At 37.8% G+C, this 24,857-nt stretch overlaps 1 protein-coding gene across 1 annotated transcript in view; it reads right to left on the reverse strand.

The window, feature by feature from the left end:
- lig1 (ligase I, DNA, ATP-dependent) overlaps positions 1-24,857 on the reverse strand; it is a 72,678-nt gene that overhangs the window by 16,324 nt on the left and 31,497 nt on the right. Inside the window, exons 15-23 of the mRNA XM_015053137.1 lie at positions 23,785-23,884; positions 23,576-23,661; positions 22,006-22,121; positions 19,034-19,129; positions 11,314-11,424; positions 8,510-8,581; positions 3,446-3,590; positions 2,867-2,949; positions 1,456-1,608 (exon numbers count right to left, since the gene is read on the reverse strand). Of these exons, the coding sequence (XP_014908623.1) occupies positions 1,456-1,608; positions 2,867-2,949; positions 3,446-3,590; positions 8,510-8,581; positions 11,314-11,424; positions 19,034-19,129; positions 22,006-22,121; positions 23,576-23,661; positions 23,785-23,884 (962 nt within the window). The remainder of the gene's footprint in view (positions 1-1,455; positions 1,609-2,866; positions 2,950-3,445; positions 3,591-8,509; positions 8,582-11,313; positions 11,425-19,033; positions 19,130-22,005; positions 22,122-23,575; positions 23,662-23,784; positions 23,885-24,857) is intronic.

The following is a 24,857-nucleotide window of genomic DNA, read 5'->3' on the forward strand; positions in this document are numbered from 1 at the left end:
TTTTGTCAGATCAGACTTCAGCGGTATTTTTCCTTATACCAAATAAACAAGGTCGCACCAAATCAAAAAACTCATCCTCTGCAACATAATCTAGTTCTTATAAACTGAAATTACAAATAGTATCAAGGTTGACGTTTTAAAAAGATGTTTGTGTTTTATTTAGGCCCAACTTTAGCTGATTGTGCTTCAACTGCAGCAGGTAAAATTATTCTAGGAATTTAAATCCAATCAAAACAAAGATTACTCTCAGCTCTTGCAAGCATCTGTCTTACATTTCAAAAAGATTTGCAAACTAACAAAATACTTAGACTATACTGGAAATGTACCCAAGAGAGAAGAGAGATGGAGATAGAGACATAAAGACAAAGTTATTTATAAATAAAGCAATGCTTCCTAAATAAAAATGAGATTTTTGAAGACTGCATGTGTCTTCACCTGTTTTAAGATGTTGCTGTGAACAAAGTGAAGCACTGGGTATTTTAAGAAAAAACAAGAATTACGTTTTAGCAGTAAGTTAATAAGTACATTGAAAGATGGCCCTTTATAGGACTAAAATACAAGAAAAAATAATTATGTAAATAAAAAACTAACAGAAAAGTGATGGAACACGTTAAGGTTGTGACTGAATAATCAACTTTGCACAAGTGGCACTAGGAGCTTGGAAAGCAATATTCATGTCAAAAAAAATCTTCAAATATGTAGAACTTTAAAGAATTAGGTTTCTATATATAAATATAAGCATTAATTGGACAATTAAAAGCAATGAAACAGTGGTTTTAATGTCATACAGTCAGGTTTTGGTTTGCTGAGGTGCTTCAGTCAAAAGAGGAATGTTGTGGTGCCAATACATTTCTGCTCCAAGTGCAGCAAACTAAATCTTTTTCCTTTTTCTTTATGGGTAAAAATATTACGAAAATAATTTTAAAAAAATGAAGACAGGGAATTTAGAGGACAGAGTAGAGAACAAACTGTGCAACTTGCTTAAGCTCTTTAAATCTTCACAACAAGCTTATCACTTATTTTGAGAGGCACTTACTCGCAAGACACAAAGATTTTCTCCCAAGCAAGACTTAAGAGGAAGACCAACTTTTAGAAGAACACTATGTGGAAAAAGTTCCCAGAAAGAAAGAAATGCACTCTCCAGAAATCCTCCATGATGAAGTGACGAACAGAGGGAGCCTTAAAGTCTCAATCTGAATTACATATTGCACATGTGAAGCACAAAACCCTTAGGTATCATAATGCAATTTCTTGTCTAAGATAAGTTTGATCCAAAAGTTGCTTGCACTACAAATGCAATTTTTAATCCAATCATTCCACCTCCCACACGTTTCATGTGGGGGTGAAAGCTACAAGACGGCATCTTCGGCAGCTTCCTGAAAACGCTTCAGAAATCTGCAGTTTCTGTGTGGAATGCAAGACCCTCTCAACAAACAATGAAATATAAAAGTTTACCTTGCAGACTGACTGAAACTCCTCATTGTCTTCATCGTAGCAGGCCAGCAGGAAGCCTCCGTAGGTGCCCGTTCGTTTTCCCTTTCCCAGGTAGGCACCGATCACACAGAGGTCCACCGTGTCGCCCACACCGTCCAGGTAGTCCTTCTTTAACTGGAAGGGAGAAAAAACTCAGAGTTAAACAGGTATTATTTACCAAAAACCAAATTTAAAAACAGACTTATAACCTTGACATGCATTAAAATCTAAAGTTTCAACAAATACTTTACAAAGCTATTTCTAGTCAAACTGACCAGATTAAAAGAGATGTGGAAAGCACAGTTTAAAACGCTGTTAGTAAACGGTTCCGCAAACAATGGACACTTAGGCATCGCCATGTTGGCTACTTTGTGAAAATAAATAAAACAAACCTGCAATTTATTTCAAATTAAAGCCTTTAATTTGTCCAAAGTGCATAAAAAAAAGAAAAAGAAAAATGGCAGTAAAATGGACTTAAATTTAAAAACTGTGACCCATTTCAGCCCATCAGTCCCAGTTTATAAGGCTAATTTATTCTTCTATGCATTTAAATGAAATACAGAAACATTACCATGACTGGATAAAACATTTGCAGTCTCACATACTAAGAATAAACTTTAAATTGATCATGTAAAAAGGAAACATGAATGGTTAAATTGCACTTAGAATCATTTGTTTCTAATCCTTTTTATGGAAAATTGGCATCAACTATCTGGGTTAGTTTGCAGCTGAATATGTATTTAAGAATAAATATCACAGAGCAACTCTTTAGGGGAAATAGGTCCAGTCTGTGACAAATAATCTAGAATGGGTTGACAACAATTATTCATAGCCATTCAGTATTCTATCAATTATTCTGGCCATTAATTGGACTAAAAAAGATGTTGTGCAATACAAAAAACCTTCTTGCCAGACCACTGTGGGCTGAATAGTTTAACAGTATTTATTACAACATACTTCATGACGCTTTGAAGCAGATAACTTGTCTTGAGGGTTTTTAGTAATTGAGGTACCAGGATTATTCGAGGATTCATTTCAGCCCTAAAATAATCAAGATTTCAATACTGGCCTGAGTAATCTTGTTGTTTTAGATCAGTGCTCCAATCCAGTCCTCCTCCAGGGAAACCATTTTTATTCTGCAACACACCTGATGCTGTCAGCTGAAGAAGGGAATCATCTAAAGGTTGAAGGGTCGTACTAGAGCACCTCCATCTTACTCAAACTAAAACCAGAGCTGCCATGTTTTAACGTCGCACAACTATTTCTGTAGCAGCGTCCATTTGAATTCAAGGATGCAGATTTCCCAGCAACATGTTTACTTTAAAAGAAAAGCAGTGCTGCTCACTCTACCTGTATAATAAAAACTGATTTCCCAGTACGCACACACACACACCTTGAGCCAATTGTGAGAACGTTTGGCAATCTCGTAGGTCGCATCCTTCTCCAGAGTCTTCACCATCAGGCCCTCGCAGGAGTCTGCACAAACAAACACATTAATGCACCAAAACACGACTCTGGACGTGCAGAAAGGAAATTAAGAGATTATCTGTTGGATATACGGAGTGTCTTTGTGTTGGTGGGTCTCAAAGGGAAACAAACGGGTTTTGGGAAACAAAGAGGCCGCCGACAAGGACGGGGACATAACTCATATGCACAAGGAAAACACATCCTTTATACTTCAGAGTCTCACACACACACACACACACACACACACACACAACACAAAATAAATCCATTATACAACCCACAAGTTCTGGCGTCGCTTTGGATACGCTCACACAGACAGTTTACACGTTAAGGCAGCGGAGGAAGACACAAATAAAATGAAACTTTTACTCAAAGCACCCACACACACAAAGAGATTCAGGGGAGCCAACAAACGGGAAGATGACACAAACGGGAAGATGACACAAACACCAATGACACAAAGGTAGGAAGACGAGAAGAAAAAGTTTGCCTCCGTTTCACAGACCTCGGACGGACTGCTCCAGGAACTCTGCGATGGCGTCAGTGTCGTGAGAGTCGATGGAACGGGCGAACAGAAACTCTCCCTCCACCTCTGTGAAGCTCTCTCTCAGCAGCTCCCGACGCCGACACAGCGGCTGTCGCACCAGGGACTGAGCGCGGAGACAGAAACACAAACATCATTAGAAAATGGCAAAACCGCATCATTACAACAGTTTCCTCCTGATAGCTCGGAGGCTTGCAATGACAAGGATGAAATACCATCAACTATCTGCCCACACACGTATAAACAAGCACTTTCTCAGAATACAGTCTTGGATGCAGCAGCTTTGGGCACACATACAAACACCCACGCGCCCATGTAAGCATACAAACATGCACAACACAGTTTCTTATTTATTTTGTCTTCCTTTTTTTCCCCTATATATTCAGTTTTGAATGCGTTTCCCATTTTGGGTTTATGAAAAATTAACTAAATGGTGACAAATACTCTTAAATATGACAAATCTGTCAGAACTTGGCTGGGTTGGAAAGTGTGCAGACAGAAGACAAGACACTAAAAGTAAACAGATGTGGATTTTTATTACAAATGACATCAACACATCTGCCTCCTTCATGCTGTTCTGCTTCTTAGTCCTGGTAGCCCAAAGCATAAATCTGACTAAAATTATATATGTCTGAGCTCGGGGAGCCATTTAGGTTTAAAGCTTTTTGTACTGAGTGCCATATACAACCGTTACTTCTGGTGAAGAGGTGGAAAAACACATAAAAATTAGTTTAGATTTTATTGCAGTAGAATAAAAAACATTTTAACTGATTAATAAATGGACCTGAACTATTTTTTTTATTATGATTTATTCTTGCAATGTCGGGTTGAACAATATTTGGGATTTTTTTTTAATAAGCCATTGCTTTTTATAATGCTGGGGAAAAAATGCGGTGCAAGCCCTCGTCTGTTAGATATTCTTCAAAATGGAAAACACTAGAAATCCAAATCAAATTTATCTACTGTATATTGTCCATTTAAAAAGAGACTGCTGCTGCTCACTCTCCCCAACTCAACATTTACACTCTCACAACAAAATGGCTGCAAATAGATGCGCAGTTATATAGCCATATTGCTTTGAAAAGCATTAGTAGAGCCTCCTGCACAATAAATAAGAATGCAGCCAGTGGTTTCTGGATGGTAACACTTGTCTTTTCCAGCAGCTAGCGTCACTTGGGTTGCTCGGTAACGGTAAAGTTTTCACGAGTCTGGAAATAACAGAAAGTTCCACTCGTCTAAACCTGGCCTGATCTAAAGGCAAAGCAATAATGAAGTTTAAACAACTGGAAGTGTCACAAAGAAGGCCAGCTGGGGACCTAAAGTTATCTAAAGACCAGTCCTAAGATCTCCAAAACAAACACTTTGAAAGGTGCAGAAAAGTGTGAAGTATATTAAGGTCACCAAGTCTCACCAACAACCATTAGACCACCTAAATGCCAAAGGGTTATTCACAAGGCATGCAGGGAAAAAAATAATAAAAATAAAACCTTTTGGTCCTGCTAAACATCTGTCTCTGTGTACATCAAATTCGTTAAAAGCTACAGGAGAAATGCCATCCTATTTGGAAGAAGACGTACAATATTTTAACATAAAAGGGGCTAATTAGCATCTCATCAGTGACTGTAAAAATCAATTATTTAAGGTTGAATTTTTTTCCCACTGAATATTTTATCATCTCTTTAAATGCCTTGGTGTGAAATTAAAATTGTATTTTAATTGAAACTTTTCATTCATCTTTGAAACGGTAGAAATAAGTTTGCAGGAAAATGTAAGAATGCAAATGCAGTCTTCCAGAACAATGAAGTCTCAAACATAAGTGATTTTATTTGTTTTTTATTTTTTTATTTTTTGCATTGCCTAGAATATACAAAGATGGATTTTCTTACAGATGCAATCTCTTGGAGGTTTGAGAATCAATTTAGTCTGTGAGGTAAATAATTAAAATGTTAATTAAAATTCCAGCTCTGTGTGATCCAAGGAGGTATATGATGCGAACTCCACACATCTTTGCAACATAGTTAAAATGGAAAATGTGTATCTGTGTCTATGTTTGTGCCCTAATATGACACAACATGCATGGAGTATGAATCAAGTCAGTATTTACCTATATGATGACAGCTTCTGCAGATTTTCTGTCGCGTTTATGCTATTAAAATCAAAATGTGGCATATAATGACACGGTGGCACGCATCAAAGCACAGCCTTGAATGAAAGCAGACTGGGTACATGTGTCATGGAGATGGATTGCCCTTAGTCTTCTTGTCATATCAAAGCTTCCTCCGTTCAACCATAAAATCATGTTTAGTGTTCTTTCCGGTTCACAAGTAGTTATCAGTGGATGTTCAGTTGAAAAATGTAAAAAGAAGCCCTTGTTTTTTTTTTTATTCCCCGGCAAGGTTAGGCCTGGGAGAAGGTTATTTTCCATGTACGATCGATGACTTGTATTTGTGTCCCGTGTGTCCTCAACTCGCAGCTCCAGGTGGCTGGTCAGGTTTTAGCTGAAGGGTTATGGTTTCACACAGTCAGCATTTTTGGCAGCTTTCTTTTTTGGCTGCAGAAACTTTTCTCCCAACCTTTAAATTTACCATCTGATGTCATTGGAGAAAGATTTCTGAACTGTAAACAAGGACTTTTATTTCTTTTTGAAGCTGAAAATGACTCTTGTACAACAGCTAAATCTGGTCATAAGTTACAGTAACAACATCACACCAGAGGAGCTTTTAGTAAAAAAAAAAGTTTAGTTTTCATTTGTCCCCAAATCCCCAATGTGACAAAGATCGCGTAACTTTTGTCACCTTAAGTACACAAACTGTTTTCAGCTACAGTAAGCTCGTCCACATTTTTAACTAAAATTTTGCAGCCAAAGAATCAGACCATCTTGTTACCATTTAAGTATTTTCAGTATTCGTTTTCAAAGCTCTCTGAAGACCTTTAAATGTTTTAAAATGTTGGCTAAACATAAACCACAGCTGAACTTGGGAACAAGAGCAGCACATTTGTTGTATGCATAACTAATGAAATAATGTGCATGTTTATTCATAGTGCACACATTTAAATTTGTTCATACTTAAAAGCCTGTTGGTAACTTAGACAGAAAAATGACTATTACTTCACTGATAAATTATTCAGAATGAAAGGTAATTCGTTTTATTTTAATGTAACCTCAAACACAGGCAAGCGTAGTTCTCCTGTTCCCTGCATCCTAACAAGAAAAGAATATAAATCAGACGCTCCCACATGCATTGAGAAGGAACTGTGCAGTGGAAAATGAACTGGAGAGCTTCCAAATCCAGTTCCATCTAAATGTATGTGGGAGAATCTGATAGGTGTGGGAATTAATGCTGAATAGATGGACGGACACATGAGGTCAGATGCATGGATGGAAAAATATTTAATAAATGAGTGACAAGGGGGTGGAAAGATAATGTTTCTTGCCACTAAATACATCTTGCATTAACTTATGTCATGTACTTTGTAGTTATTATATATACATATGCTGTTTGTTGCTGTAGTTTCTGTTTTTCCTCTCTTTCCGCATGTGTAGAAGCCGACTTCTAGGATTTTATTTTGAATTATTTCTACACATCTGTCTCTTCTAGTCTCATCTCCTTTCCCTTTTAACCTTGTTCAACATTTTTCTTCCCACTTCCATCTCTGTCCATTTTATCTGAAACAAACCCAAAGTAATTTTATTGTTCCACTTATGAAAGTAAATCTGTTGGGCAAAAAACATGTTTTTTAAAAATGGCTGAATGTAAAAATGGATGGATTAAGAGATGATTGATGAAAAATTAATGGATGATGGATTTATGGATGAGTGAATGATGAACAGATATGGTTGGATGGACAGATAGATGGAAAAACGAATGAATGATGGACTATCTATGATGAACATCCGTTGTTGGATGTGCAGGCATCCAGCCTGAATGGATGGATGGAGAAGCGAAGCGGCTGGGCAGATGATGAGAAAACTATTTACTGAATGATGTGTAGATATGTGGCTGGACGGATGAATCGGCATCGTTTCTTTATTTGTTTGGTTCAGAGTTTCTGGACAATGTTTGCTGCTGTTATAGTAATATTTGAATAACATCTAAATTAATCTAAAACACACGTAAACTTTTCATGTATTCCTAAATCATTTATTGCTAAATCTTCAGAAATACTTTAAAATGTCAAGATTTTTATTTTCTATACTTATACTTGAGTCAAACTCCAAACTGAATAGTTCCTACCTAAATATAATTTTGCAATTAGGTATATATTCAAATACATTATATGTTCCTATGAAGCGTAAAATAATATTTATTCAATGAAATTTCCAAAAGCGTAACAGTCCAACTCAATAACTGTGTCCATATATTCAATTTAGGAGGTTAAGTGACATCAACAGTGGGTAATAAATAAATCATTCAGGACAAAAACAAGACAATGAGAAAAAGCTTCAGCATAAAGAAATATTAAAAGATAACATTTGCATAAATAACAAATTAAGAGGGAAATGGCCTTGAAAAGGCAGGATTTAACAGTTACTGGAGTTCCTTTAATGATGCAATTTGGCTTCAATCCACTTGGGAGAGCTCACATTGTAGAGGATGATGGGAGCACCCACTCATTAGCATTGTCTTCAGCAGATTTAAGAAATTCACTTAAAAATTCTGCATAAATAGGACACAAACACATCCTCACTCAGTCGTAGTCACCATCTGCAGCACACACATGGTCTGAAAGAGGAACAGACTCCCTCTCAGACGTCGAGAGTCTCAGACAGACACACAATCAAGACACACTCAGCTGGAATTACAATGAGCGTTACAATCATTATCCAGTTACAGCCTCCAGTAGCACCGTCATTGGTATTCAAGGACGATGCCGGCGTCTCGGCGGGGCTGCGAGCGCATGTGCGTGCTTGCAACAAAAAAATAAATAAATAAAAAAAATGCACCCGCACGCGTGGAAGTTTTTAAAAAGACAAGAGGAACAATTGAGCGATCTCTGGGTAATATTTGTATCACTTGGCCTTACCTCTCCGTTGAGATAGAGGAGGTCAAAGGCATACACACACACTTGGACTTTGATCTCGGAGGCGTCCACATCCTGCAGAGGAACAGCACACTTCTTTAGTATTTTTACTTTGACAAAAATATGCTAATAGAAACATGCTATCCACAAATTTCTACTTCCAGCCTTGGGATTTGTTACAAAGGGTTCTTTGATTTGTTCTCGGCTCATCTTTAAAGTTACCCACCTAGCAATTCCACTGCCTCTCCGCCTTTTAAAAGCATCACACCTCCTCAGCGTGCACGTCTTATTTTCGACTCCTCTGCTTACTTCGCTCGTCTCTCCTCCTTCTACATCTCACCTTTCTTGCACCTCATCTTGTTTGCTCCAATCATGCTCACCCTACCCCGGTTCCTACACCAGACCCTGACTTATTACAGCCGTTTCTGTCACGGTCCTGCTGGAAAATTCTCCGACTTCTGCACTACAATGAAGTGCAGAACCGCCTGCTTCAGATATTTGTTCGTCTATTTCACAGGCTGTAGCATATGTCTAATTTAAAACATGGGAATTAGCAAATTTATAGATGCCACTAAAAAATGTTAAGTGGTGTTTTTACACTTTTGGACACATATGCTCGATATATCCTGAGATGGTTAAGACGCTTTTTTTGAAGATTCAAAAACTGCAACAAAAACAAGAAACTTACAGGATATAGTTTTTTATTCAATACGAGCTTCATTAGAAATGCGCCGATCCAATATTAATATATGTATTGTTGAAAAAAAACCTACACCAGTGACAATTTTACTGATCCACAAGGGCAAATCTATTCAGTTTAATTCTATACTTTATGCTCATTTATTTTACATTATATTTAGATTTTCTAATTGCACTTTCTGAACTATTTGAAAGAAGGTTTGTTGAAGCTTATTGTTTTTACATGTTTGACGAAGATTGTCTATTTTGGTCAGTTTCTTTATCATTGGTTGTTATACTCCTAAATGAACAAATTAAAACTGTGCTAAAAGTGCTTCCCAAAGCTGCATGTTTCTCAGTCGGTTGTGGGTCTGAAGAGTATTTGACCAGAAAATGACGAGAGAGAAATAAAAATAAAAAATAAAAAAAGTGTGCCTGCTAACAACTGTAGTTTTTTTGGTTGCTGCAGCTGGACGTCTGAACATGTGTCCAAGATAAACAACTTCTGCTCATGTTGGAAAAATGGACGTATTTTAGTCTGTCTTGAATGGGAATCTGCTAATTAAATGCCAGTTTTAGCACCACCAACCAGTTGTGGTGTGCAGAGGCATTTCGTCAACAGCTTTCTGACGAAGCAGCTGCAAAGGTTTTTCAAAACGGATCACATCCAGACAAAAATTGGGAAGCTTAACAACTAGAATCAAGAAATCAAGGTTCTGCCAATGCAGAGTAGCTTTTGATGTGCTTCAGTTGGAATCTATTAAATCTCATATTATGCCTGTTTGGCTGTTAATACAATGCTTTAGCTCTCAAAGTCTTGTTTTGGTTCTCCACATGTGCATATTTCTGCTTGAAAATCCTGACTGAATTCTGCTCGTTACTTGTTGTCGAGTTTCAAGTTAATGACCATTTACACCAATATGAATGAGGGTGAAAATACATACTATGTTCAAACATGTCCATATATTTATGTTTAAAAAGTATTTTAGTTTTATGGTAAAAAAGAGGCCTTTTACTGTATCAAGGAAAGCTGCAATTATTCAAGACTTATTTGTGCAGAGCCTCATTCTAGGCAACATTGTAAATTTCACACCTTAGACATTTTTAATCTACACACTTATTAGAAAATGTTGAAAACAGTACAATAACTCCTTTTTCAGAGATACAATGAATGCAATCCATAAAGATAAATTTTGGCTTAAGATCAGGAGCTCTAATTACTTTGATTTTATATGCAAAATACTTTTGTAATGCAAGTTTATTCTCCCAGTAATATTTTCAAACTCATGTGGCCCAAAACCCAGTAAAGTTGTTTTTCTTGTGCTTTTCACTCTGCATTGACTTCAGAGACAGAGATTTATTTGCCAAAGCAGAAAAAACGTCCCTTTAAAGCCTGAAAGACTTCTCTCCCTCTCCTTTCTTTCATTAATTTCACTCTCGACTCATTAATGATGTTTAATTAGAGCATATCGGGTCTTGTGTCCTCATCTCGAATGTTTCATTTCGGCAAAAACTGGTGGTGGTAAAAAAACACCAGAGCCAACAATCCATAATCAGGTTGTGCGTAAAACTATCATTACCAATAATTATGATTGCATAATAACAGGAAAAAGTATCAAGCAAAAAAAAAAGAAAATCATCTACATAATCATTTCGGCCATTTTCATCATGGCGTTGCTCGTAGCTGCACGCTTATTTCTCCTTCCCAAATTTAGCGGGGTGTCATTTCGCACACGAAAAGACAGGGTGAAGGGAGCCGTTTCCGCCTAATGTGATTGGTGTAATGGAAAGAGGCCGTTACTCTGATCAGGAGTGAATAAACACCTTGCTGACATTTCCAATCTCAGCCTCCCTTCTCGATCCATTTCACTCATCTGCCTCTGACCTATCAGTCTCCTACCACTTTTTCCCAGCTCTTCCCCTGTCCATCTCCCCCAGTCTGTCGGATCATTTCACTCCATTATCTCGCTCTCTTCCACCTTCGGGTCTTTGTCTTCGTCTTGTTTTCTCTTCTTAACCTTTTCACACATTCTTTCTCTTCTCATTATCTCCTACTATTTCCTTCTTACGACAAAGCACATATTTTAATAGTCTTCCCTTCCCTTTCCTACGTCCCTCTTTATTCGTACCTTTCTCTTACGAGTGGTGAGGACTTGGAAGGGTTGGATCTGTTTCTTCTCTCGATCCCAGGCCACCGCCTCCGTGTCCAGAACACAAGACACTACAGAGTCCTTCTTCACCTGCAGGAACATAAAAATAAGGAGTTGATAAATATGCAAAAGTCAATTAGGAAAAAATTAGGAGCATGAAAAAAGTGTAAGGATCAACAAAATCCATAAACAGCAATGCAACAGTAAAAGTCACAACAGAAAAATATAATTTACACCAAAAGGAAGCCATGCCAAATCAGAAGTTTGGCTAAAGCCGAAGTTAAAGTGAAGCCTATGCTAAATCAGAAGCTATGCTAAAGGATAATACATGCTAAAACAGTAGTTATGCTAAAGCAGAATTATTGCGTTAGTGGAATCTAAGCTAAAGCAGCAGATAAGCTACAGCGGAAGCTACGTTAAAACGTTGGATACGCTAAAGTGGAATTATTGCTAAAGCAGAAGGTCTGAATAACATTTCAGCACAACCTCTGTTTTAGTGCAACTTTTCTTGTGAATGTTTGCTGTTCTGTTGAGCCTTTTGCATTTTATTGCCCCTTTCTGCCTCCGTAGAGACGTCTGCTGATGAGCCTGGAAATATCCATGATATTGCTTTGAAAAGCCTTAAAATCTGAGCTTCAGACTATCAGCTTCCCGACATTTTACCCAGTGAGGCTGAAAAGTTGCAACTGTAGACGCGTTTGAGTTACAGTACTGAAATGTCTTCTAATATAATCATAATGTGATTTCAGTTAATGATGTTTTCTCTGCAGGCATCACCATCAGTTCAGGAGGGAGACTGCTGTGTAACACAAGCATCTTAAGATGCAACTCTGCCTTGCTGATTGTCAGATCTCACTCACTTCACTGCCAATATGAGAGCATACGTTTTAATTCACTTGTTCATCTTACAGGCTAATAAAATAAACAACCTTAATAGGTGTATACAGACGAAACCTTGAGCAAATCTACCAGAAAAAGGAACAGATCGTTGTATATCATGGCCATCAGTGCAGAGGCTGAGGAGGAGAAGGAAGCTTTACAAAATAAAAAAAAACAAAACAAAAACAGAAAATGTTAACATAAGGCAGTCTCTGACAATAAAAGAACTGGTGCACCTGAGGGGGTGGGATACACCATGAATAAGTGAAGCAGCAGCACAGCAGATGTATGAGACCAATGCCTCCTCTTGTGAACAGATGAGGGTTCCTGCATATTTTTTTATGTCCAGATTTCCCACTGTTCCAGGCTGATACTAGCACACTCCGAAGCCCTTTCTTGGAAGTATTAAAACTAAAGTTTGCTAAAAAGAGTGCACAGCAGATATTTCTATCAAAGTCTGTTTTTTTAAGGTTTTAAAACCTCAGACCTTTATGAATGGTTGAACCGAAACATTAGTACAAGATTTGTGACCCCAACTTTCTATTTAGCATACAAGCATGCTAATGCTTTCATTGAACTAATTGACTATTAGGTCAATTAAAAAGGGAAATAATAAAAATACAAGGAAGGGCCAAAATATGTAAAAAAAAAAAAAAATGTTGCAATGGTGATAATATTGTGATAGCAATATCTATGACTGCCTATTAGGGCCATGTAGACCGAAGAAGAAAAAAATCTAGCCAAGATTAATATCAGAAATTTTCTCCCAAAAAATAAGAACCTGTTTGACCTTGAAAAGTCAAAAATTTGCAAGAAAAAAAAAAAAAAAAAAGAAGATTTACATTAACCTCAGATATTTTCTAGAAAGGACTGAAAATTTCTAAATTTGAAAAGTCAAACATTTGCTAGAAAAAAAAAAACTAGAAAAAACTTCCTAGAAGTAAATTTTTTCAAATTTTTGAAGATTTTGGAGGAAATGTCTTCCACCTACAATGTACTTAAAACAGCATCATAAATATCACCATCACAATATTATGACCAAAATTCAGCCGATTTGCAGTGATTGATCAAAAAAAGAAGGAAATAAAGAAAACATTAAGGTGATTGGTCAGATTTCAGTTAAAGTTTCTATGATTGCTGAAAATTCCAAGTCTGTGCAAAACCTGCGAATAATGAATTTCAACCTGTTTGTATGGTTTAAACTGATTGTTTCTTTTGAATTTTGATCTGATTGTCTTATTGAATTTGCAGTCGTGAATGGCGCTGCATAAATAAACTGATATGAATTTAACTGAAGGACAGACAGATGTATAGACAGTGTCTGCTGATTCTTTCCATACTTGTCCTAATTTGGAAAAGGCATAATCATATTCCATATTTAACAAGACTACATAGACAGCTGTGCTCGACCTTCATGTGTCTTGCAAGCAAATCGTTTGATCGCATTTTTAGCCAGATTAGTCTGCAGCCTGATCAGAACAGAAAGAATATCATTCAGCTAATTAAAACAAAAGGCCTTTAGAAGAAACAAGCTGTTTTTTATACATATAAACATGACAGAAAACATAAATATCAAAAAACTTCTAAAATCAACACCTACGCAAGTATTGATGCAAACACATTTTGCACATACAGCCGGGTATCATTACAGAAAAGCTGCAACAAAAACCAAAGGTTTCACCCTAAATCACTTTGTTTGTCGTTAATCCTGCCTGCATTAACTAAGATGTCTCGCCAGCTGACATTTAGTCCCCACAGCAGGAAGTCAGTGATCAGGTTTAAGTCCAGGATAAACCACATGACTGATGGGCGGTTTAAACTGACCATTACTGCTAATTTTTAGGACCAAGCCGAGTGGCTAAAGGAAATCTTGAGGATGAATTTGGGTCCAGCGGGATTCTTCTGTGGTTGTTAAAAATTTCCAGCCTGCAGGAGGCTGGGAGTTAATCAGCAGATGAAATCCAAGGCAGTTTATCAGAGTTAAGAGCAGGAGACACATTAGACTTTAACAGGTTGTTTGGAAACAGTCTCATATTAAAACCATGTTAAGCCCATAAGGTCATTAGGCTAAGTTGTGCATTAATTACCAATTAATGGATCAGCATTAATATTTATGTATTGATATTAATCCATAATTTAAAGCTTTAAGGCTCTGTGGGAGCTACAGCAAAATTGGTTACCCCTTATTAATATGCAAAATAATGCAGCAAGGTGCTGGAGAATCTAATCAGACCGTCTCTGCGATGCTGGAAGAGAAAATCTTTGGTCTTCACCAACGCAGATATTCTACTCTGACAACGAAACGTCTGGAAAAGAGATGCAATTTTAATTTAAGCAATTTCTTAAACCGATGATCTGCCACATTAATGATCAGTGATCAATTTTCTGAGAAGAAACAACTGACAGGGGTTATTTTCACAGCATGAGAAAATTAAATACGATAAATTAGGAGTCATAATCAGCACAAACAGGAAAATAATTTCAAGGCCAAATGAACCCATTATTTAAATGATACATATTTTCCAAAAATAAAGCCAGAATACTTCAGAGCTTAAGAGTATTTTCCTTTTCCCCATTACCTCTGGCTATTATTTAGGCAGAGGTAATTCTAGAAAAGAAGATGGTAAAGTTGAAAGAATTGCAAGAAAGGGCAAAATTAATGAAAAAACTGCTCTAAAAAAAAAAGAGGAGTCTTTAGCCTTTAATTTCCTCTCTTTCCACAAAGAATGTTTTTCCTCACAGGAGTGATCTCTAAAGCTGCAGAATATACTCTATTCCAGTTGTTCATAGCAGTCCATTGCCCATCTGCAGTTAACCCCAAGGGTAACCGAGCTCAGCTTTCTTCACTTCTCCTAAATGCATCACTCACTCGCTCACTCTTCCCCCCACATCGTTATGAAAGAGGAATGAATGAAACAGCGGGACAAAATTTACAGAGTGCTTGGAGTTAGACGTTACACTAATAGACCAAAAACTTATTTTCAAAGGAAAACAGCTATTAATAATAGAGTGGTAATAAGGACAAACTGTTAACTAAATTGCATTATTTCCTGTTGAGTCTTTCAAGGAGGGAGAGGCTGAGAAAGGACTGCTGAGGCTTTGTGAAAACTACAATTTGGTTGATAACGCCACAAAAGCTGAAAGAAAAGAAAAAAAAGATTCATTTTTGGGGAACTGTAAAACAGGAAGTCTCATGCTACTCATACCGTGTGGCCGATACACTTCACCTGATCTTCAGTTTATAAACACATGGGTCAAAAGATGACTCTGCTATTGAAGCTTTCAGTCACATTATACTTTGCTTACCCAGGGCTAAAACAATTGAGATGCATCAATTATTGGAATAATTGTCAACTAATTTAGTAATTAATTAATCATTAATCAACTGGAGTATACAGACTCAAAAAAAAGGCTATTTGCTGGAAGCATAAGATATTCAGAGCGGTACTTAAGCCAAAATTGGACAAAAAACATATGTACATTTTGCGCTTAAGATAAAAAATAAAAATAAAAAAAAACCTACTAAAAAACTTAAAAATTTTGTAAAAACAAAAAATAAGAAAAAACCAAATTGAAACTTGTAATTAAACACTTGTCAGATGTGTTGGTGTTTTGCTCCAGTGTGTGATAAATCACTGCTGTGATTTAGTTACTTTTTGTGTTTAAGTTTGTGCACTAATCTGTTAGCACTAATAACCCTCTGTGTGATCTGATTATTGGTTAGATTTGGGTTTCTTCCAAAGCATCAGCTATTACCTGTCTTTTGCAATCTGTTGCAAATACAAGGATAAACAAATGATACCCTCATATTCACCCAGAAGGTTTGGGGTAATATTAAAAGTGTTAGCTGCCCAGCAGGGCTGGTTTTCAGAGGTACAGTTCCACCAACACGGTCCATGCAGTGGAAACAGAGCGGGGGTAAATAATGGTCCATGAAAACTACCCCCTGGAAACGGTTTCTGAGGCGGAAACACACTTTTACAGAGTCACTGACACAAAAGCTAAAAAAATATTAAAAAAACTCGAGAAGGCAGCAATCAGGAGAAATGGCACACAATCGAAAAGGGGAAAGGTGAATATTTGAGAAGTCAGGGGTGGCAAAAAGGTGAAATTACAGACAAGTGGCATCAAAGTCTAAAGAGCATAAGAGAAAAAGACACATGAATGGGTAAGAGTACAAAGAGGAGAAAAAAACAGAAGTCTAAGAAGTATAAGTATCCTAAAGAAGGATGGAACAAAAGGAGGGAAAGATTAAACAGAAAGATGTAAGAAAGAGACAAGGAGACCAAGAGCAACAAGGTTAGCATGAGAGGAAATAAGTCACGTTGCCTTTAATGTTGAATTGGAAAAAAAAAAAAAAAAGCAAAAGAACAAAGTCATTCTGAAGGATTTGTTAGAGGGCAGATGTTATGAAGAATGATAAGAATGGGGTGTAATATAAGCATTCAGGTCATGAATGCACAGGATTTCTGGACGGCAGGCTGAAGATAAGCTTATTTTTTGTCAGAGTTCAGGTAAGTTCCCCATCATCATGCTTTAATTTCTAAAATTGATCCTGGAACTACGCAAAGAGCAAAACAAACAACTTATTTTTTATTTCAATTAGAGATCTTACAAAACATGCTGCGTCCCCTCTGGCTTTTAAAATAAATGTCTATAGTTAAACCTTTATGACTTTGTAGACCTTTTTCACAGCTGATATTTTCCCAGATCAAAGCAAAAACACAAATAACATTTAATAATGAGTGTTTTAAATTTGAAATAAACTAAGTCAGGGGTCTGTCTGTTCTGGAAGAACAGGGAGACAAGAAAACGAGAAGAGCAAAGCAGCTCAGCCAGCGTTGAACTGGGAATACATATCATCATCATCATCAGCAGCAGCAGCAGCTTAAACCACCTGGTAGAACAAAGTGTCCACCCAGCAGAAAGTGTTTCATGTGAGACAGTAAAAGAACAATTTGCTGCACACATAACTTCCCAGAGCTCCTATTAGTGCTGTCAGGAAATGAACAAATAAAGCCTGTATGTATGAAAATGAGAAGCGGAGTCAAACTGAACTCTACAAGCATAGATTTGGTTAGGAGTCACATGGGTAAGCCTGAGCAAACAGCCAGGCTGCATTGTCTTATTAAAACAGACTGAAGGTCTGAGTTCTCCACTTCCTGTTTGATTATTTAGAGACCAAACAGAACGAGGGTCTGGCCCCGCAAATCACCACCAAAGTGCTCAGTATTGTGTACAAACAACTTTACCAGGTTCTCCTTACTTCATGAGAGATCACCATGACTTATTTCTTGGGACCAAAACAGCATTTCTGATAGTAAATTCCCAATTTTGTCCTTTTCGGACAAACCTTTGTTCATTTATATGGAAATAAGCTCACATATTTGCTTTTAGTAGTGAGAAAGCAAGAACAGACTAAATCAAAAGTCCTGGGTTAGATCTGTTCTTGAAGCTGCAGTTTATCTTACAATATAGAAAAGTTACCATTAATGTGAGCGAGTTTATTTCAAATCACAGCCGGGCCCGGAAAAGCCCGATTCAGAGTTCTAACACCAACTTAAAACTTTTCCAGGCAACTTTCTACAGTCACACAGTCCTTAAAGTTGAAAAAATAATAAAGCACTAAAGTTAACTACAGATTTATGGCAGCATTTCTACAAGCTTTACATTTGAAACTTTGAAAAAACCGGAAGTATATAGATGAAAAGGAAGTGGGACATGAGGAAAAAAAGGGAAAGAAGCACCTGCAAAAGGAAGGAAAGGGGACAAAGATGAAATATTTACAGGAAAAAACAACAAGGTAAGGCACAAGAATGGAAGAAAAGAATAAATGAAGGACAACATAAAGAGGAGGAAGAGAAGAAGGTAGGACTTGAAGAATGAAGGGAAGTTTTATTTACAAAAGGTCTATATCTCTTTATCCCGAAACAAAAATATTACTGGCTACTGCAATTTTTAGTGGGACAGTTTATGGTGTAGCAAACTGTGGCATAGCGAAAGGCCTAGACAAACTTGTGTTAAATGTGTTAAAAACACAAAAATAAAATGTCACATTTTTCCACATGACATGGCATCTTTGCAACCGACAAGAGTGGCATCAATTCACTTTATGGACAATTGACTGAACTTTCGGTTCGGTCTAAAGATCTGCTCTCTTGTGCAAATTCTGAAACAATTTTCTGTAATAAACTCCAGCTAAAAGAGGCAAAACTTAGAAACTCTAAAGAAACAATCTGCTCTGATTAGAACATATACACGTTACTGATGTTTTACACATAACTGAAAACCAGTGAATGAAAAGAAAGAGCGGACTGATTTGGATGTCTGTGGTACTTCACTTCCTTACTGTTGCAGAAAAACACTCTCAGCAGGCACCGAGGCAGTGAGCGCGCTCAGATAACCTCAGGCAAACAGCCAAAGCCTCAGGTGGTTGTGATCTCTTTCTCAACAATTTGGCGAGCCGACAAATAGCTGCAATTTAAAGTTAAACAACTGGCGGTCTCCACATCTATTACCAAGTCGAAGACACTTCACAAGCTGGTTTGAAATTCCTCCTTTATGCGCATTAAAGCTTTCTTTATGGCTGCTAGCAGAATTTAATGACTGCAGGAAGGTAAAGGACCAACTGAACATAGATGAGAGGCTTCAAACTGCAACACGTGATCCCGACAAAGTGAGAAAGACGAGAGAAAAGGTTGACAAAAAGCAGCAAAAACAAGCGGTAAAAGCCCTCATTTGACAATCGTGGCAGAGACGGCGTCTATCTCTCCACAGTCCAGAGGGGCGAGCTGCAGAACGCTGTGCTCAAGTGTTTTACCTTGGGGAGGCGCGAGATGATATCTGGGTATTTGCTGGTGTTGTCTTCCTGGTTGCGGCTGAAAATCCGAACTTCGCCGCTCTCCAGAATGTGAATCTGTGGAGGGCAAAAAAAAAACAACAAAAAAACAATGAGTGCATGACTTGGAGAAATCAATACTTTAAGTAAACACTGAGATTTTAATATCAGGTCTGACAAATGAAAGAGTGGAGAACAAGCACACCAAAGAGAGGAAAGAACAGGGATTTACAGAGTGTTTGGCAGCCGCCTGAGGGACAGATGGAGATACACTTCAAAAATGCTGCAGGGCAATTATGCTTTTTTTGTTAGGATGTCTAAAAAACAATCAGCTTGGTGTCAGGCCGCGTGATTGTGAAGTGAAACAGTAAGTTGAAACTTCGCCAATTATCACATGTAGTTTTTGACCACTTGAGCGCAAATATGTAATCAGTAAGAACAGCATTGTGTTTTACTGAAAGGAACAACAACTGGCTCTCAGGGTTCCCATTTCTAAATTCAGATTGCCTTATTAGACAGATGCATAACAGAATGTGTTAAATGTCAAACTGTGACAACTCCAAAGTAAAAATGAACTGGATTTTAAAAATCTCATCAGGAGACAGATTTGTAAATTTAGCCATGTTTGGGTTTGTCTGTCACACAAAACTTAAGTGATGAAGTTTGTTAAAAAATACATTTGACATTTTTGGTAAAGAATGTGTTTTTCTAAATATGTTATTAGAGGATGACTGAAGTTCAATATGGCAGATTAGTTTGCAGACATGAGGAAAAATTGTCTGAAAATGAAAAAGTCTGGGTTTTTCAAACATATTGGGACAGATTGGTATTTAAATTTCTGAATTCTGATGAAAACAGAAGAAAATGTATTTAACTTAAGTTAAATAAAATGCTACTTTATTCCTACAACTGACTGATGAGGAATAAATTAGGGCACTCCCACATTTCCCCATGGTTTCCCCCAGTGTATTATAAGCCTGGCGGGCTGCCAGGCTTTCCTAGCTCCCTGCCAGGCTAAGCATGGATTGCTTTTATTTTAAATATTTTTTTTTCCTTTATTGAAATAACAAAAAAAGAACAATACAAGTATACAGGGAAGAATGTGCAGAATGCCCATCTGTATAACAATGAGGGGTCATTAACATCAAATACAGGTTATATTGGGTACACATTATGCTTTGGATGAATGGAGTTGTTTGGATGAAGGCAGCAAGTCCTAAATCCTGTGACTCCTACTTCAGTCTTTTTGTGCAGACTCATTTTTATTTTTTAATCTCCAAGGGAAATTCAAAAAAGAAAAGATCTAAACAAAAGTACAATAGTTTTTTAGACACCAGTAATCCCCCACTGCATTCATCTCTGCTGCGCTCCGCTCTGCTGCGCACTTCACTGACTGAGTGGAGTCGTTCCTGATAGATGGGTTTATAGTTGATGCACTGAACAGGGTGGAAAGGTGGGGCGCGCACCAATCAGCATTTATGCTAATCCTCTGTGAGGTCTCCCTTGTAATGAGATTACAAGGGACCCATGCTTAATGATGTGAAGATAGCAGTTCATTGCTGTATACACAGTGTATGAGTTTACCCAAAAGCTGAACTAATCAAGTAGGTTTAAGTAGTGGTGTGTGGTGTGGACTTTAAATTTTATCACAATATTTTAAGGTACAATTGTAATAATAAAAGTTTAAAATGTATATATATATATATATATATATGTATTACTTCTTTGCAATCAAAGCTCCACAAGCACAAATATTGCTGTTAAAAAAACATTAAATATGCTTCTTCAGGATGCTAATTACACAAGGAAGTGATTTAGTTGATGCACATAGTAACAGCTTAAAATCATACTTTTGCATTTATTGAACCAATTCCAAAAATACAACAGACCTCTTTTTTATTTATTCTTGTCAGAATAAATCATAATTCTTATAATATGAAACTTTCACGATAAACAATAATGAGTGCATTCTGACCATTCAGAATGTTGCTTGTAGTGAAACTTCTTTAGCACAGACTGAACGTCTGCATAGTGCAGCATTAGATTAAGCAAAGCTATTATTTTGTCATTGCAGTATACATGTCATCTCAGAGTTATTCTGCAATTTTGACCAGTGTAGATACTAACTGTATACAATTTGTTTCATTTTATAGGTGCACTTGTTTTAAATGACCTAAATAAAGAGCACATTCTTTTCTGTGATTCTAAGCTGTAAATAACAGATACTCATAAAAAAACAATCAAAAACATGCAGAATAATTGTGGTTCATCTGCTGTCTGAGAGGGAGAGACGGAGATCCTTTTGGTAAGACACAAACCAATCAGACACACACAGTGTTTAGCTGAGTACTATACCACGAGTCCCCCTGCTGGCTTTTTGAGGTAAAGCCTACTGCAGAGAGACGTCATAGGGCTCGCTGTTTCTCCTTCTCTCCATGCTCATTTCTCTTTCTCCCATTCTATGGAGTTCAAAGAGCTTCACTGGCATGACTGTCTAAAATTAACAATACAGCTGAAGGCGTTTGCATGACAATCTCTGTCTTGCTGTGCCTTTTTAAGTCTCCTGAATATTTCTCATGCCTTCTGCCATCATTTGTTGTTTCTTTGCAGCTTTTTGTCTGGCTGCTTCAGCCTTTAATCTCACCTTTCTCCACTCCTCCCCGCCGCCCTTCTCTGGCTAACAGCGTTAGCGTTAGCTCCCTCTGTCCACAGGCAGTGTAAAAGCAGAACTAGTGTTTATCTTAAGGAAATGCTCAGGCATACACACACAAACACGGCTAAGTGAGTGCACAGCAGTAATACCTCATATTTAAGAAATAAATAAATAGAAACACAGCCGAAAGGTACATGCATACAAATATGGCAGGCATATGTTGGGTGCCAAGAGGAAGAAAAACAAACAGTCGCTCTCTGTCACCACACACACACACACACACACACACACACACACACACCTGTGCCCGCTCTCCATCATATTTGTACTCGCAGGTGAACGCCGCCTCGTCAAACCTCTTCATCACCTCGCCGACACCCTTGGTGGGGTGAGCCAACATGGGTCTCAGCGGGACTCCTGCAAATACGAAGGCTGGTGTGACAACTTGGAAGAACCAGAAAGTCACACCCAAACAAATACACCTCAATGCATTTCTTTAATAAATAATAAATAGTCAAAGACTTCGTCGTGAAGAGATCTTTTTCTGTCTGACGTGGCAGAGCTGGTGCAAACAGGCCTTCAGGTAAGGAAAGGAGAGGAAGTTTTCAAACCTCAGGAATATTTCAGTGACACATTCTCACATGAAACATCAACATCACTCCGACAACTGTCTGAGTTACAGAAATCACACCTGAATAAGTTGTTTTTACTGTTATTTGGCTCCGATAGCAAACCTCTCTGACTCACACCTCCTTGAGCTGTTAATTTAAGACTCAAAAACATGATGAGTGACGTCAATCGATTCACAAACCCAAAATCTTTCAGGGCGAGAAGCTAAGACACAAAATGTACAAGTTCCTTTAATGGTCAGTTCACAACAAATCGGATGTTTGCACGTTCCAACAAATCAAAGTTTAATGTTCACAGATTCCAGTTGATTGGACAGAGAGATGGATGGATGCATGTGTGAACAGAAACTGAGCCCTGCATGGACAGAAATATAAATGGGTGGACGATAGGAGTGGGCGATACGGACTTAAAGGTTTTATCAAACATTTTGTGCAACTATTATCGGAACAATAAAAGTGAGAATAAGAACTATTTATTGCTTCTTTTTTAGGTAACTGTATGGCTCTGACTGCGTGTCACAGCAGTTGTAGCCCCACTAACACAAATACTTCTCTTGCGAAGCATTCCACGTTAAGTGTGATTTATATCACTAAAACTGCTCACATATTTTCTAATTTATTGATATTTTCATTGAACAAACAGTGGAGAAAATAGTAAAAACCAACAATGCTGACGATGTGGACCACTTTGTAGTTTTGTATCGTGACAAATCAAACTTCTTATCATGATAAGAAATTTATCACGATAACAATAATACGATAAATGCTCAGCCCTAGACAGAGGAAAGAAGAGTCACAGATGGGTGGATGAATGAAAAGATGGATGCATAAACGGATCCATCCAAAGACAGATGGATTGATACAGCATTTAGACCATTGGTCAAGGAATGAAGCGATATCCAACGTTTTGTGTCCTGATTTCATGTCCGCACTGGTCCAACCTGCGTAGAAACCCGGACTCTGAGCAGACATTTACCTGCCAACAGCTACTAACTGACCAAAAATCTGCCAATTTACTTTCCCAATTTAGCACCACGCAGATGGCAGCCGCTATAAATTCCCACCATGATGCCAGAGCTGCTTATCACACACACTCCAACAACTTTATAATTAGGAGCTAATTCCTACTTTAGTGCTTTTATCTTTTCTGATAAATATCTAACTTAAAATAACTGACTCGCCTCCATGAAAAGGATCAATAAACACAACGTTTAGTGTTTTAGAGGGTGATTGGCTGCTTACCTGGAGTGAGTTTGCAGTGTTTGGGCAGCTGGTCGATGCCTGCTTTCAGTAAAACTGGGATGATGACGTCATAATTTGGCATTTCACTGTCAAACACAGGTTTGGATTAAGAAAAAATATATATATTTCTAAAGAATTTAAAGGGATATAAACATATTCCAGCGGCAATAAACAGAAATTGTAGGCAGTTGAGTTCAGGACTCACTTACCAGTATGTTTGTTTCAGAATGAGGCTCTTCTCTTCGATCCAGGCCCGCCTGCTCTCAGCGCTCATGCCCTTCCCTGCATCAATCACAGCAGGAGGGAAACCTATAAAGATAGAGGGGGGGGGTGGAATCTCTTTCAAACAGATCTGGGGAAGTGTTTGAACATTTGTATGACCTAAAATTTACTGGATGACAGTTCAGAGTCTCCTGGAAGCCTGAGAAACTGAGAAAAAAAATGGGTGCATCTGCACACGAATCATGTCTTGTGATGAATTCTTTATAAGCCAGAGATGTAATTTTAGTCTGAATGGTCCAAAAAGGCTAAAATACATTACCATGCTAATTATTTATTTTGTTTCATTACGTTACATTAATAACAATCATGTTTAAATTATAACTAAATTACGCATTTACATGAATGATTGATTGTAATGATCCGGTGCAGCCAAACAAAGAGAAACTAAGTAAACTTTGCTCTTGGCTGACCTGCCTCATTTAATAACAGCAAAATAAATAAGGAAAAATATTTCAAGAGGAGAGCAAAGATCAATGCAAATTTCCCCCACCGAGCTCCGGGTCTAATTGACTCTTTTTACTGAATACCTTCAGTCGTCGTGACTGAACAACACATTTTAATAAGTCACGATGGGATCCGTCTAATTTGGAGTCTCAGGTGTTGGCGCGGGCGCTGGGAGCGAGCGGTGAAAGATGCGCTGCCAAAACGTCCCCCGAAAGAAGATGAATCCAACAGCGCAACGGTGAAAAAATATGCTCTGCGACTCAGATTACGCACCACGGGCTGTCGCCGTTTTCCCCTCGTGCATCCGCGTCGGCTTACGGTCGTACGTTGTTGGTTTTATCACTTAAAAGACGCTGCTTTGACATCTGACTCTGCTAATTAGTGCAATGAATATTTTAACACTGCTTTTAAATGTAAAATCTAAATAAGAGATGCCCCTACTCCATCCTCACCTCTTAGTGTCACCTCCATGACTTTTCGGCTTACTCCTCGGGGGGTGGGGGGGGGGGGGGGGGGTTAAGAAATTCCTTTAATTTAACGCATCAAGTTTTTGATA

The sequence above is a fragment of the Poecilia latipinna genome, unplaced genomic scaffold (genome assembly GCF_001443285.1).
Source record: "Poecilia latipinna isolate Pla-1442-1.1 unplaced genomic scaffold, P_latipinna-1.0 Scaffold1161, whole genome shotgun sequence".
Classification (NCBI taxonomy): domain Eukaryota; kingdom Metazoa; phylum Chordata; class Actinopteri; order Cyprinodontiformes; family Poeciliidae; genus Poecilia; species Poecilia latipinna.